This window comes from Kryptolebias marmoratus, linkage group LG21 (genome assembly GCF_001649575.2).
Source record: "Kryptolebias marmoratus isolate JLee-2015 linkage group LG21, ASM164957v2, whole genome shotgun sequence".
Lineage (NCBI taxonomy): Eukaryota > Metazoa > Chordata > Actinopteri > Cyprinodontiformes > Rivulidae > Kryptolebias > Kryptolebias marmoratus.
Genome location: NC_051450.1, coordinates 18781380 through 18796411, shown reverse-complemented (window position 1 = coordinate 18796411; position 15032 = coordinate 18781380). Strand labels below are relative to the sequence as shown.

At 41.1% G+C, this 15032-nt stretch overlaps 1 protein-coding gene and 1 long non-coding RNA gene across 6 annotated transcripts in view; one reads left to right on the top strand and one right to left on the bottom strand.

Moving 5' to 3' along the window:
* Positions 1–10358, top strand: part of pip4k2aa (phosphatidylinositol-5-phosphate 4-kinase, type II, alpha a) — a 25026-nt gene extending 14668 nt beyond the window's left edge. For 2 of the 4 annotated variants that reach the window (XM_037973093.1, XM_017428423.3), the window contains 7 exons: positions 656–802; positions 954–992; positions 4406–4519; positions 6215–6328; positions 6464–6704; positions 6818–6921; positions 7790–10358. In XM_037973093.1, the coding sequence (XP_037829021.1) occupies positions 656–802; positions 954–992; positions 4406–4519; positions 6215–6328; positions 6464–6704; positions 6818–6921; positions 7790–7870 (840 nt within the window). In that variant the 3' untranslated portion in view covers positions 7871–10358. The remainder of the gene's footprint in view (positions 1–655; positions 803–953; positions 993–4405; positions 4520–6214; positions 6329–6463; positions 6705–6817; positions 6922–7789) is intronic. The other 2 variants (XM_017428424.3, XM_017428425.3) reach the window with 2 other exon arrangements.
* A 1559-nt stretch (positions 10359–11917) lies between these two features.
* LOC112450963 lies at positions 11918–14752 on the bottom strand. Of its 2 annotated transcripts, none has more exons than XR_003039692.2 (3): positions 14595–14752; positions 12446–12653; positions 11918–12354 (listed from the first exon to the last, which is right to left on the bottom strand). It is a non-coding gene; the product is annotated as an uncharacterized LOC112450963 (long non-coding RNA). The 2 variants fall into 2 exon arrangements; XR_003039691.2 differs by having other exon boundaries at positions 11925–12354; positions 12457–12653.
* Between the last annotated feature and the right edge of the window lie 280 nt (positions 14753–15032).

Below are 15032 nucleotides of genomic sequence, written 5' to 3'. Positions count from 1 at the left end.
TTAACTTTTTTAAACAGTGATATTAATAAAACTATACAAGATATCCAAAAGCTGAATCATACAGTAAGAGTTGAATGTCTTATGTTTTCTTCAAACCTTGAATGGCGTTTCTAGGTGGAAGTTTGCTGAAGTAGCGAGCTTTCAAACAGCAGGAAGATCTGACAGTTGGAAACGGAATTTCAATGTATTTCAATGAGAAAAAAAATTGCTGAAAAACCTTAATATTTTAAAAACCTTAAAAGATATCAATACCAAAAGTCATAGCACCCTTCTCCTGAACAAGCTGAACGTTTTGATACCTGAATGGCTGAAATCGCTTAAATATTGCGGCCTGCGATAGATGCCGAAAAACGTACGGAATAGTTAAAGAATAATAAAGAGAAACAGGAAAACAATGGTGTGAATGCTTAAAAGCATTCACACAATTAGACATTATCATGGTACAGATTTCCCTGGAGAGCTGTTCTAAGAGAGCCCATAGGACCTTCCTGCCCATTTATCACTTCAAAGTTGATCACTGAACAAAGCCCGTAAAGGGGCTCACGCTGTGTTTTCTACTTTTCTTTCTTACCCGCTTGTGCAGGCTGCAAACACCCATTGTGCCTCTAAGAGGGCCGTAAATTTGTATTCCCCCCCTCTCTCTCCTTTCTGGTAGTTCATCGTGGAGTGCCATGGCAACACGCTGCTGCCTCAGTTCCTGGGGATGTACCGTCTCACGGTGGACGGAGACGAGACCTACATGATCGTCACGCGCAACGTCTTCTCCCACCGCCTGTCTGTCTACAAAAAATACGATCTGAAGGTAGGAGGGGAAAGAACGTGACACTCTACCAATCCTCCGCTGCCTTTAATCTTTATTGGATCTTTTAGTACTTCTTCAAACCTTTTTGATCCATTTGGTAATGATTAGTCCTAATGAAAGACTTTTGAATCACTCTGTTTTATTCTTGCAGGGTTCTACTGTGGCAAGAGAGGCCAGCGACAAGGAGAAGGTACAGTTACCTGCCGTGAGCCGGGATTCTGCAGCTCATACTCATTTTTACATCTTCACAGGACCAACCAGCCTCTCTGATATTCTTCAAACAGAAAATCGTCAGCCGTTTGCTAATTTTCTGCATTTTAGGCGAAAAGAAATTGCTAAATCCCGTTGTACCTTGCAGGAAAAAGCATTTTGTGGTTCAGGAATATCAGGAGAAATAAGGCCAATTTCGAATTTCAGTGTCATTTTACACACTCACTAAATTTAACCAATGTGTCTTTTAAAATAGATTAAAAAAAACATGCACCACCGATGACTCAGTTATGCTGACTGAGCTGCTGGATAATTAGAAAACGAGAGAGAGAACAGCCTGTGTCTCCGGTGTGCTCAGAAGCCGACACAGCTTCGCTCAGTTCCCGGCCCGCTGTCATCACCCAAACAGACTCATCCAGCTGGAGCGTTTGTTTTTTCTTCTCTTTGGGTTGGAAGTGACAGCGTTGAATATCCATTTTCTTCGATTAGAACCCACCTCATCCCTTCATTCCCTCGTTTTTTCTAGCCACTGCATGCTCCTTGTCCCTCGTTTAATTTGCCTCATTCCCTCTAACCTCGCTTCTGTAGCTCCATTAGTTCCCCTGCTTGCTGTCTGTGTGACAGACTGAGAGCTGTGTGTGTGTGTGTGTGTGTGTGGCTGGGTTTGTGTCGGAGTCAAAGATTTACTCAGATGTCGTCTTGATGGAATAGTCCTTTTTTGTATAATCATCTATGATTTTGTGCATCTGATGTGTATATTGTGTATACAAGCAATGCAGTTATTGCTGTTTGAAAGCAGATGCTGCTTTTAGTTTTTGGCTTTTGGCTTTTAAACAGATTGTCCTGCTAAAAAAAAAACTAAAATCAGAAATTGCAAAGGTTCGGCATGTTTCTATAACTTGGAATTGGAGGGTTAGAAGGTTGTTGATATTGCCTTTATTGACTTTGTAGTAAAGATTGCCATCTTCCTCGTATCAGAAGGGAATGATAATTTTCCAGTAGTTGTTTACACACTTTGGCTGTGATGGAACTGCCACACTTTCAGTCTTGAGCGGCTCAAGCTTTCCGACACATTTTACCTGAGCCGAGGCTCCAGGCAGCGAGGCGTAGAAGACTTCAGGGAATCGCCAAACTAAATTTAGCCCTCTGCAGATGGAGGAATAGAAAATACAAGACTGAAAGGAATGAGTGGAAAAAGAAAGCAGCTGAGGAGTTGATACACACACGTGAGCGCACTCTGACCTCCTTTTTTCCCTGCAGCACAGCTGTCTACTTACTGTACAGCAGCAGAGATCAGAAGCAACATTTAAGGCTGATTACGTGAAAGATTAGAGGCCGAGTTTTCCTTCAGGACACTTTGAGATGAAGATCGTCTCATGATGAGAAAGGACAGAAATATGGCCGTTAAGTCTGTAAAAATGACTCAATTAGAGCCAGTTTTGTGTTTTCTAAGGTCAGTTGGATGTGGCACCCATCTTGAACCTGTTAGATTCCTAAAGTAGACTCAAATGATTTTTAAAATCCAGTTGTTCATGAGATATTTTGCTAACAGACAGGCAGTGTTGACGCCAACAGTTCATGTCAGAGTTTGTGTTGGGTGTGACGCTCAGCTACGGTCACACCAGATTTTAGCTCAGTGTCTGTACAACTGGCTGAATTACAACCACTCAGTTTGCTAGGGTTGCTTTGCTGTGGCGGCCATCTTGAACAGGGTTGACTAAAAGACGTTCATCCAATGATTCCAATCCTCTGAAAGTTTTCAAATCTGACCAGTACGTCATGAGATGTATTACTCTCTATAGACAAACCAACACATGTTCTCACACACACACACACACGCCTATAAAGGCAGTAAAGATGGAGTCAAACAGAAGCTGTTTCACTCTTTGTAGCTCGACAGGAACAGGAAGTAACAGTAACAAAAGTGAAGTGACTTATTCTTCTATTATACTTCCTCGCTGAATGGAACATACAACGTGATCACACACACGCGCACACACACACACACGTTGACACTCAGCTGACAGCAGATCTCACACAGGACCAAACATCAGACAATAGGAACTCCAGTTTCCCCAAACGGAGCTGATAATTCAGAGAAGGTGCAGCCGTGACGTCTTCCTCACGCCTCTTTTCTCTTTCTGTCGTCACACTCTCCACGAGCTTCAGCATCTCGGCTGCTCTCATTTTATAGCCACGCACGTCGACTGACATCCATTTTGGCGTCCGCACTTTACTGCAATACTTTGTGATGCTGCTGCTGCAGTGGTGGATAAAACGTTGGACATATTGTGCAGCTGCGGGTGAACACAGACATGCTTCAGGCCAAGAATAAAGATGTCTCCATCAAATCCTGAAGACCTTTGTGCAAACATTACGATGACACTCTCACACACAGCAGTAGGTTATCTTTGTGTGATAATGTGGTTTCTTTAAACATCACATTGTGTGTGTGTTCAGGAAAAAACTGCTACACACACAAACAACAAGCACGGCAGGGTCCCCCTAAACTGCATGGCCCTCCTCCTTTCATGCATGTATCTGCATGCTACGACCTTCTTCCTGCATCCTTTTCTGAAGCGACATTATTTCTAACACATCCCCGATGTTTATATCCAGCGCCATTCTTTTTGCACGTTCTCAACATGTTCCTTTCCACTCATGTATGAAGTGTGACGTGATTTATTTTAGATTTTTAATTTATTTATTTTCAGAAAAGAAATTTGGGGGGTTTCTTTTAGCCGCTGTCTCGTGGTTGTTGTTTTTTTTTGGTTGTCGGACAGCAGCGGCGTTTCCTGTGTAGCATTAGGCGGAGTAAACGGATCAGCTGAGCCACGAGAGTTTGTTTTGTGACCTGGAACTTTGAAAGGATGCGTCGGCCGTTAATCGCAGAGGAGAACCGTCCACAGCTTTTCCTCGCTGCGCTGCGGCACCAGCTGGTGTCTCTGCTGAGGACTCGTGGTTTAATTATAGCGCTGAGCGTGAGCTGCCTTGGTATATTTATCTCCCTTTGAGCAGAAATCCGAAGCCCTTCGATGTAGCGCCACACCTGTCCAGACCCACAGAAAACTTAGTTGTTCCCGTCCTGCTCAGCCCTTCCTTTTTAGAGGCGTACCGCCAGGTTGCTTTCTTTCTCTGAGGTACAATTACAGCCGGGAAAGATTATAACAGCAACATAATTAGGATCAAAAACACATATTAGCATAAAATGAGCCTGTTGGACCTGCTTATACCACGATGGAAACGTGGCCCTTTTCCAGCCCTCCACCAGTTTACCAACAGCTATGATGCTCTGTTTTTTTTTTTTAAACACTTTGCCTTTACTTCCAACTTCCTTCCTCTTTCCTCTCTTCTCTCCTCTCCTCCATCCCTCGCTTCCCCCCTCCCCCCCTCCCTCCCCCACCAGAGGATGTGCCCCCGCGGCCCAAATCTGGTAACGTTCAGCAAAGGCTGCAAACACTGCGGATTGCCACGCGCTTTTACTGCGCCATGAAACACGTAAGAGATGTAAGAGAACCAGGGCTCATATATCAGGCATGATCTATTCAACCAATCGTATTTCACTGTAACATACACCTTTATTTCTTTATTTATTTGACACCTTTTATTTCTTTATTTCCAGTCACCTTCTGACTCGGCCAGGCTCTTTTTCTTTGTTTTGCCTTACACGTTCATTTTTGTTTATATCCGTCATTCTAAAGCACCTACAAAGACTATAGAGTAAAATGATTTTTATTTCCTTCTTTTCGTTGCTGCTGCAATGCAAAAAAAGATATTAGTTTTCCACAGATGACACTAATTATTAAGAGTTTGTTGAAGGCCTAATCGTCTTCCCTTCAACAACATTACTCTGTCCAGCTGTAATCTGGTGTTTTCTGTCTTTTTAAAAAATAAGCAGCTTCATAAAAAGCTGCTTTCAGTGCAGCCCTGAAAGGACAGAAACAGAATAAAGCTGTAAGACTCAGCAGCGGTCCGTTTTCCTTCCCGCCTCTGACACACATGTTTGTTTTTCTGTTTTCTTCGAAGTGGAATCCGAGAGTCCGATGTTTGTTTTTTTTTAATCTCAGTCGGTGGAGAAACTCTCAGTCCGTGACTTCTGCTCTCCCTGGAGTCTGCCTCATAACGCTTCTTTATGTCCCATTTTCAGCCTCATCAATAGTGTTTCAGTCAGAGTTATGCATCCCATATTTATTGCAAATTGGAGGTCCATGTCTGTGCGTATATATGTGCTCCAGTGTCCCAGTTTGTCTCGGGATCATCTGTGTTTTGAGTGTGTATGAGTGTGTGTCCTGTCTGAGCTCAGTCCGGTGCTACTGGAGTTGTGTTGCCGCTTTTCTCCTGCTGCCGTAGAAACATTGTAGTAGCTAAACTGCAGCTGTTGCCCCCTTACCTCATTTCCTGCTCTTTTATTTTTTCTTTCTTTTTTTTTTCCCCTCAGTGACTCAGAGCTAAGATCCCGTCCCACCCAGCGTAACACCTCTTCCCCCTGCCGGCAGCGGCGGCGTTAAAACCCCACTCAGTCCACGCCTTTGTGCCGATTCTGTTCAACAAATGCTAAAATATCCAACACATTTAATGTTTGCAAACACTTACTGGTTGATGAAATGAATTTTACACCAATTAATATATTACAGCAGAAGTTTTAAACTGCTTAGGGTGTTTGCCAGATTAAACATGAGGGAAAAAACATCTTTAAAGTAAGAATTCCCGTAGAAATGTTGCTTCAGATGGATCTGTGCTCCGCTGTGAGCCTGTGGCCTGCAGCTTTAGTTACCCGCCTCATTTCATCACAAGGGTTTCTTTAAATCTGACTAATTCAGACAGGCTTATCTGAAAATCCACAGCATTTCGACAAACCGTGTTTTCAGGCAGTAGGGTTTACACCCACGTTGTTGACTCGTTTCTGAGATTGAGAAGAAATGAATCCGTCACGTCTTTGGAAACGGCCCTTTTATTTTATTTAGTTACGTTGAGCAAAACATGAGGCGTGGTGTAAGTTTTCTGAGGATAAAGTTGACCAACCTCATGTTACACCTTCCAGGGTCTTGTAATTACATCATGATCAGTATTTTCTTATCTTCTAAAAGAAAACGGGGCGTTTCTTTTGAGCAGCAGTTTCCTCGCGGCTGCCGTTTTCAGAACGCCGTTCTTGTGATTCGTTCTGCTTGTATCTGGCTGCTAATGTCTCGTACCAACAACCAGGCCAAGGAGCTGCCCACCTACAAGGACAACGACTTCATCAATGACGGCCAGAAGATTCACATCGATGGGGAGAACAAGAAGATGTTCTTGGAGAAGCTCAGGAAAGATGTGGAGGTACGTGCTGGAAATGTCTCATTCGTCTCACAGTTTATCTGTCAACATTTGTCTCCAAGCCACCTCCTCAGCATCTTGACCCCCACCTGTCCTCTAACCACTTGTCCTTTTATTCCCTCGTCTTCCTGCCTGCAGTTCCTGGCCCAGCTGAAGCTCATGGATTACAGCCTGCTGGTGGGGATCCACGACGTGGAGCGGGCCGAGCAGGAGGAGGTGGAGAGCGAGGACAACGAGGCGGAGGAGGAGGGCGAGAGCGACGGAGGGGGTATTGGGACACCCCCGGACAGTCCCAGCAACACCCTGGACAGCACCAAGCCTCTGTCACCCGGAGAGTTTGATCCTGCCATCGACGTCTACGCCATCAAAAGCAATGACAGTGAGCAGACTCCCGGGGAAAATAGACCTGAGGGCTCCCCCTGGTGGATATGTTTGTGTATTATTTTTTTTTGTATAAATTCTCACTTTGGGCTCGTTTGTTTCCAACTACAGGTGCTCCCAGGAAGGAGGTTTACTTCATGGCTATCATAGACATCCTGCAGCATTATGACGCCAAGAAGAAAGCTGCCCACGCCGCCAAAACTGTCAAACACGGGGTACGTCACTGAGGCGTGGCGGTTCTTTAACCAGAACCTGAATAGTTTAGGTCTCCAAATCACCTTTTTTTAGTCTGGGAGCCATCTAAACTAACACTCATTTCATATTTTATTATTACCTTTCCTGGCTTTAATCAAATTATTATATTTTATTTGTTTTTAGACTCATCAGCACCACCGTTTAAATCAAAAATCATTAAAATCCTTTAATTCTTTCACTTGTTTTTCTCAGTAAATTTGCCTCTTAATTCCCTAAAATCCTTTTCTTTTAAAAAAAAAAACTTAAATATATATAAATATTGAGCTACAGAAAATCAGTTTTACTTTATAGATCAGCACAGCCTCCTGCAGGTTTCTATAGTTTTGTTTTCAACATTTGGTTTGACTTCAATTTTTACAATTTATGTAAACAAATTAAGATTATTACAAACACTTATAGCTTATAAATGGAATATTTTCCTTTTTAATCAGCTCAGTGCCAAGTAACTCCTTGAATTGAAGAGTTGAGTTCCAAATATAAAGTTTATGTTATTTTTTTTAAGAAAAAAGGAAAATAGTGCTTCATTTTCTGGATCTAAATGTCACAGAAAATGAAAGATTTCTACATTGATGTAATGTTATTTCCTTGAAGACATGCATATCGCCAGCCGCCCTGCAAGCCAGAGTTTTAACTAAAGATCTGATGTGGTCTGTTTGAGCTCAGAGTATACGATGGGGATGACTCTCAGCTACTTCCACTCCAGAGTTCAGCTCAGTATCTGTAAAAACGACTGAGTTTCCGCCATGTTTGTGTTCGCCGTGGGGAGAGGAGCTGCTCCGTCTTCAGGTTGGTAACGAGTAACAAAAATCTCTCCTGGGTCGTCTGCAGGCCGGAGCCGAGATCTCCACGGTGAACCCAGAGCAATACTCCAAGAGATTTTATGACTTCATCACCACCATCCTGTCATAGCCTCCAGGAGCAGCGAGGGCGCAGAGGGAGGGCGAGGAGGTGACGGAGAGGAAACGGAGTTGTTGAGGTGCCGTGATGGCTGTGTCTCTCTCCTTCATCCACTTCCTTTGCTTTTTCTTTTTGTTGTTGTTGTTTTTTTTTGCTTCTCTCTTTCAGCGGGGTGCCACACTGCAGCTAAACAAAACGTTCGTTTACATTAAACCTCTCCTCTGTTGAGTTCTGTTCGCGTGGTTTTTGGTTAAAAGCAAATGTCCAAGTCATTACATTTTTCATACGAGTTGTTTGTGATGTAGGCTTGTGGCTTTTTATTTTATTATTTCATTTTTTTTAAATCGCTCCCTAACACGACATCCAGCGCCTGCGTGTTCTATTCGAATGTTTTTCGTTTTTTGTTTTGGTTGGGGAGGACGGGGTTCGTTTCCGCGGTGAGGAGCGAACAGAGAAGGCTTGTGAGAAAACCCGTCTTCCATTCGGCCAATAAACCGAAGCCAGTCCTAAAAGGACTCCGGTCGTCCTCCGTCTCCTCTTGTCCCCGTGCGTCGTTCTCGTCTCGTTGGCTGAAGCGTCGTTTACGCCTCACGCTGTCTGTCTCCGAGCGCCGAAGGGCCGAACGTGTCTCTTCAGCGCTCGGAGACGGACGGCTTCTTCGCTTTGAAGACGTCCGGCGGCGGTTTTCTGCTCGCCGGCGAACGTCAGCCCTGAACTTTCAGTTTCCAGCAGCACCTTATGATTCAGATCCAAACTGTTGCACTTTGGTTTCGTTGTTGTTCTGTTCCACGAAGAAGAAGAACCTGAACCTTACAAGCCTGATCTTAAATCCCGTCTTCCCCACCACCACCCCGACGTTTTTGCTTCGTCTTACAAGCGGAAGAATTAAATTTTTTTTGATCCATTTACGATCCTTTAAGCAGCACGCTTTTTGTTTTGTTTCGGTTTCGAACCAGGCGTCCGTGCGACGGCGCTCGCGCGTTCAGGGCATAAAGAAGGAAGTTTACCTCCAACATCGTACCAGCACCTCCCTCTGGACGGCCCGGGCGGGAGGTGTCAGTGTTCAGAAGTTGTAAACAGGGAGGAGGCAGGTCGGGAAGAGTAGCTACAGCGATGATTTGTTGATTCATTAACACCAAAAGCATCATTTCTCTAACCTGTTTGTGACTCTGGTGTTCATCAATGTGTTAACTTTTGATATTTTTTTTATTATTATTTCTGGTGATTTTTATGTATTGTCTTGCTCATTTTTTTTTGTTTTGTTTTTAATAATTTTGTATATTTTGCACAAGAGGAAAGGAACCAAATGTTACGAATACGACCCCAATTAGTCGATACGGTCTTAACAAGGGAAATGCAATATACTTGTGTGTAAGTGAGAAAAGTGCTTGTGTGTGTGTGTGTGTGTGGTGTCTTGTATCAACTAAAAAAAAAAAAAAACCAGGTCAACTTGTCCTTTTTGACTCTTCTAACTCATGCAAAAAGCTTCCATCACAATGTTTGTTTCTTCGTCATAAATAATGTTCACATTTATATTTTTACATTGGATTTTAGTCTCCAAATATAGTGGTATTTAAAAAAAGAAATAAAAAGGAAAAAGGAAGCCACTCTTTGGAACGAGTGATGGTGCTGTGGTCATGAAGAAAAGGTGGTGGTTGAGTTTTTACAGATTCTAGTTGTACATTAAAAGTGTAAAAATAAAAAAAAGAGCGCATGTGACGTCCCCGTCTCTCCACTTCGCCCCACGTTGGTGTTAAATGGTCCCTGCCACGCTTTAATTCACACCGTTTTCTTTGTATACACTGTGCAAGATGTGTGCCTTTATACTCCAAATTATTTAATTTTATATTTTGTAATCTTTTTTTTAAAAAAAAAAAACAAATGTAAATGGTTATTTTAATAATGGGGTGTTTACTTTGTTGTTGGGTTTTTTTCCCCCCCCTCCCAATCGGCACCTCTGTATTTACATTTGTTAGCTCCAATAAAACCATTCCAGTTGTTTTCTGTTTGAAGGTGGCTTTGTCCACAGTTTGTTTTTGGTTATATTTGTGACAGCAGCAGCTAGTTCTCCCCCCGTCGGTGGTTTTCGTCGTGATTTCTTTGTTTCCACGTGCTCTTAATGTACAAAAGGTCGTATCGAATGTCTCGCCCTGTTCCGCTCCTGGTAGAATTGAGTTTTCTGTTTTTGGTTTTCCTCATTCTGGTTTTGAATGATCAGCTCCGGAGTGATAACACACCTGTACCTGTACCTGTACCCCCCCTCCATCAGCTCCACGCTGACCAGTCAACCTGCCGCCACCGTGAACTCGCCAAAAGTATCTTCTCAGCAGTCCCAACCCCCCCGTCTTCATGAGCTAAAGAACATTGTGTTTAGTGTAAAGTATCTTTTGGTTAAAATAAATGTTTTGGGTTTATTTTAATTTTATTTTTTATGTTCCTCTGTGGTTAAAAAAAAAAAATGGAGTGAGCTGTGCAGTGCTCGTATGTAACCCAAAAGCAAGATGCAAAAAGACCGAGCGTCACCTGCAGCCGCCTGGTAGATTTCTTTTAAACTTCCAGATTGCTTTAAGTAAACTGATTGTGTTCGATGGCCTTGCACAGAATCCGATCTACGCCTGCAGGGCGAGCTTTGGTCTTTCAACAGCCTCTTTTTGCTTTTTGACCTGGGTGTTGTTCGAAACATTGTGTGTGCGAGAGAGCGAGAGCGCATGTCTGTGTGTTACACTCTGATAACGGTTGTTTTTCTTCAGTGGAAGAGAGGTGAAAACTGAAATAATTGTATGTTTATTGTACTTCACATTTAATGATAACAATGCACTGCATTCCACAAGCGTTCACTCCAACCAGTTTATTAAAGCACTTGTTCTGCTTAACTGTACCTTTTATTGTCTCTTTTTTATTATTCTGTAAGCCTTATATGTTTGACTTTTAAACCATAAAAATACTAAATTTAAAAATATTTGTGTTTGAGTTAAATATTTAATATTTTATTAACTTTGTCTGCTGCGCTCCCAGACAAATAAACACTTCTTCGTGGGAAGCAAATTTAAAAGACGGTCCTAATTACATGAAATCAATGCGCAGCCGCCTGTTCAGTTTGTGCAATGAACAAAATCGTTAAATTCGCGTCTCTGCTAATTTACTCCTGCTGTTACGAAAATTAAATTTATTTTTAAAAAGTTAATGAAAACGTGAAAAATCTTAGTCAAAAACATGTCCGCCTTGTCAAACCTACTTTAGCTCGCGACCAGAACTAGCTAACGGCTGGATAGTTTTTATCGACTTTTAATTAGCGGCGCAAACAAATAGTTCCTCCATTTCATTAAATTAACAATCATTTACCTTTATGTTTACGTTCAGATCTTTTTCCTCTTAGATTTGTAAATACGTAGGCTTGAATTAGAAGCTACTAAGACGTCATTAGAATTAAGTATGGTTGAGGTAAAAATATATATTTATGTATCGTTATTGGCGTTAGCTGCTATAATTGTATCCTTCCGCCGGCTGAGTGCGATTCTTCTTTAAACGAAATGTTCGCAGGTTTCTTTCTGAAATTAGCAAATAGGACAAAATGCATGTGGATAAATAAAACTAAATATGATCTATATATGCAGATGGAAGTCTGTTTACTCGTGTTCCTTTTAAAATATATAAATAAATTATTTTCTCCTCTCCTCTGAGGGATAATTGGTGCTCGCTGCAGCCGGGCTTCGTGCTCTCCGCTGTGCTGAGGCTCTTTTTTTTTTTTTTATGTGTCCTGAACACAATGTGGAAAGAAGCAGACAATAAACAAAGAGCCGCTCGCGCCATGTGCGCTGCAGCTGCTGCACGCGCACGGCTGAGCTGCAGGGAGCGGCCGCGGCCGCCAGGGGGCAGACCGGCTCTCACATCGTAAATCCCACTATTATTTTAATGTTTTTACACATTAAATCACCTCCCTGAAGTACATAAAGGTGCACACGAGTAAAGTAAAGTTCTTATTTATTCATTAATCTAGCTTTTAGACATGATTGAGCAGGGAAAAAAATATTTAAAAAGCTCAAATCACCTGCTTGTTTGTATCCACATGCTGCTACTGACTTGACCTTTGACCTTTCTATAATAAGTGCATAAGAATAAGGTTTCCAACTCTATAAAACACTAAAAATGTTTAATAAATAAACTCAGAGCTTCAAGTGACAGTGTGAAACATTTGACACACTTTGTGTACATTTAAAGAGTGCGAAACGCCATCGAGATCAATTTTTAACAAAACAACTTGGGTTTTTTGGGGGGATTTTTTAGCCACAAGTTACCGTAAAGTTAGTATTTTAAGGCGATGTGCTGCTCAACGCTCCAGCGGGACCTCGGAGTATCCAGGTGAGCAGTACCTGAAACACAGAGACGCCTGTAAATACCTCCACCTGTTGGGATTTTTCTGCATCAGCGTCACTTCATCCAGATACGAGTCCTGAGTGAGCTGGCACTCATGGAGATGGGCGCCACAGACAATCCGCCTTAAAAAGAAACAGAAAAAATAGCTCAGTTTTACAGATACTGAGCTGAAATTTGGCGTGGTAGTAGCTGAGAGTCCTTCACAGCATATACTTCTGCGTTACTTTCAAGATGTGACCAAAATGGCGACAGGTTTTTCTCAGGATCAAAACGTCGGCAGGCGATAGGCCAGCATCAGGCGCACGTTTCCATGGCAACTGCCCAGGTAGTGAAGTCTCTGCCAGGCTGAACATCCTGCCTCTGGATGGAGACGGTTTTCTGCGTGTTTCCAGAATAAATCCATCCTCTCTGCGTCGTGAAACTGCATTTAAAAAAAAAAAAAAAAGACGGAAAACAAGTTCAGTTCTCTGACGTTTACAGATAAAACAAGAAGGCGTCTGAAAGAGAAATTACATTTGACACTTTCATCTGACTTTTATATCATTTAGCTTCATAAAGATTCATTAGATATGTTGTGTTTTAAACTTCAAGCCTGAGTTTTATCTTTAAAATATGAATATTAAACAGAAGTAAGAAAAACCAACCAACTGGATGCAGCTCTTTAGGAATTATTATAAGTATTTATTCTGCTTTAAAAGGAATATAAGAAGTTTTTAAATGTTTTACAGATACAAACATGGTTTGTTTTTTTGTAATAAAGTGAGATGAGTTCCTTGATTTATCTGAAATCTGAAGCCTTGAGTTTGGCTGACGGTCAGGTGTGTGTGTGTGTGTGTTTGCAGCTCCTGCATCCTGAACGGACGGACGCCGAGCTGCAGGGTGGAGCGTCTCAGTTTTCATCTGTTTTTAAATTTATTTTATTCATAATTATAAATCATGAGCTTCAAACATGAAATCAGAGCAGCACAAACACAACAGAACTTCATTTTTATGAGTTTTAACTCTTTATTAACTCCTAAGATTAATTTTTATTGTTTTTTTTATCTTAATTTCTCTCTGGAGATGATGAACAAACTCATTTCCTGCTCAAGTTACAATGTTTTAATCTGTTATTTCTTTATTTTTAAATCTTATAATTAGACAGTTTGTCCACCTTTGAGTTGACTTTAAAATAGATTTTTTTAATTAAAAAGAAGTTTATTGTCTCTTCTGCATAAATACTCATCCTTTCTGAGAAAAAGGCAAATATACAGAAAAAAAAATATATAAAAATATATCAATTATTGTCACTCTAAATTACAAGCATTTAAAAATACACAATTTAAACATTTTAATAAGCATTCAAACTGATTAAACTACAATAACTAATTTAAAAATGTTATGTTCTGACTAATTTAAAAGCAGATTTTATTCTAAAAAGATGATAAAAATGTGTTTCTGTTAACAACCAGTAGAGTTTTAAAGGTTTGTCCAAAATAATAAAAACTGTGAAATAAACACCTTTTTGGGGTAATTTAAAGTGAAATAATTAGTTATAAGTATTTCTGATTTATCAATGTAGGTTTGAGGATGAGGTCTTCATTTTATTTAAAAAATGACAAAATAAATAAACTAAATGTATTCTGAGTTCATCTAATTTAATGTTTTTAATTTAGATTTCTATTTTTCTTTTAAAATGCAAACATGGTCATCTGGTTTTACTGTTCAGTGCTGATCTGAATAAACTAATTATTAGTTTTTAGGTGTAAAAAAGTTTATATTTGCTGTATGTTTTTCAGTTTTTGTTTGTTTTATTCAGTTTTCATCAACAGAAGCAGGAGAAACATAAAAAAATAAACAAGTAAAATTAAATAAAGGGCTTTCGGATACATTTGAAGATGTTTCTTGAACATAAACAAACCATTTAAAACTATTTTTGTAAAGATTTGGAGCTGAGATGCACAGAGCTGAAGGCTGACAGAAAAACAACCAGATAAGGTTAAAAAAAAGACATAAAAAGATCTGCAGAGACATTTCAAACACTTCAGCTGCAGTGATGAGAGGCCAGAATATTCAGGAAGTCTAATTAAACCATAGGGTGTACAAAAAACAACAATTAAAAATCTAAAAAACGAAGCTGATTTACAACCAGATGGTTAAATTAAATGCAGATTTTTGAGTCATTTCTGGGTGAATCGTGTCAGAATATCAGCTCCTGGAGATAAAATGTTGTTGCTTTTTTAATTCTCTGTCTTATCAGACCTGGTTGGGACCTCCAAGTGTGGAAAGTCGATCTAAGTTTTTAAACTTGTGAAAATTTTAAAGATGTCAGGCATTCAGAACACCTGCAGGAGACAGGTGAACACGTGGCTCTGGTTCCTACCTGCGGGTTTTTGTAGGATTTCCGGGATTTCCTGGTCGGGTTAATCAGCGACTGTTTGCTCAAACTGCGGCCAGGATTCTTAAAAACGAGCAGGTTTAACCTCACGAGCTTTAACTTTCCTGTCTGTGAAGTAAAACAGCAGAAAAAGACAAAAAAAATCTCACCTTCAGCAAACCTGCAGCCTGACCCTGACAAAGATCGTCTATGAGACACGCGCCGCTCACTCCGCGCCTTCGGTTCGTTTCGCGCAGGTTTGCGGTTTCATGAAATATCTTCGGAGTGAAACCTCTCGCTCTGTTCCTATCTCTGGCCTGGCCGTCTTCGGTTCCCGCTAAAAGCTGAAGCCGCGCACGTGGCGCTCAGCCTTTGATGTTTAATGAAGCCGACAGGAAACTGCGGCTGTTATCAGGCAGAAACACGGAGGAGCTGAAACCGTCG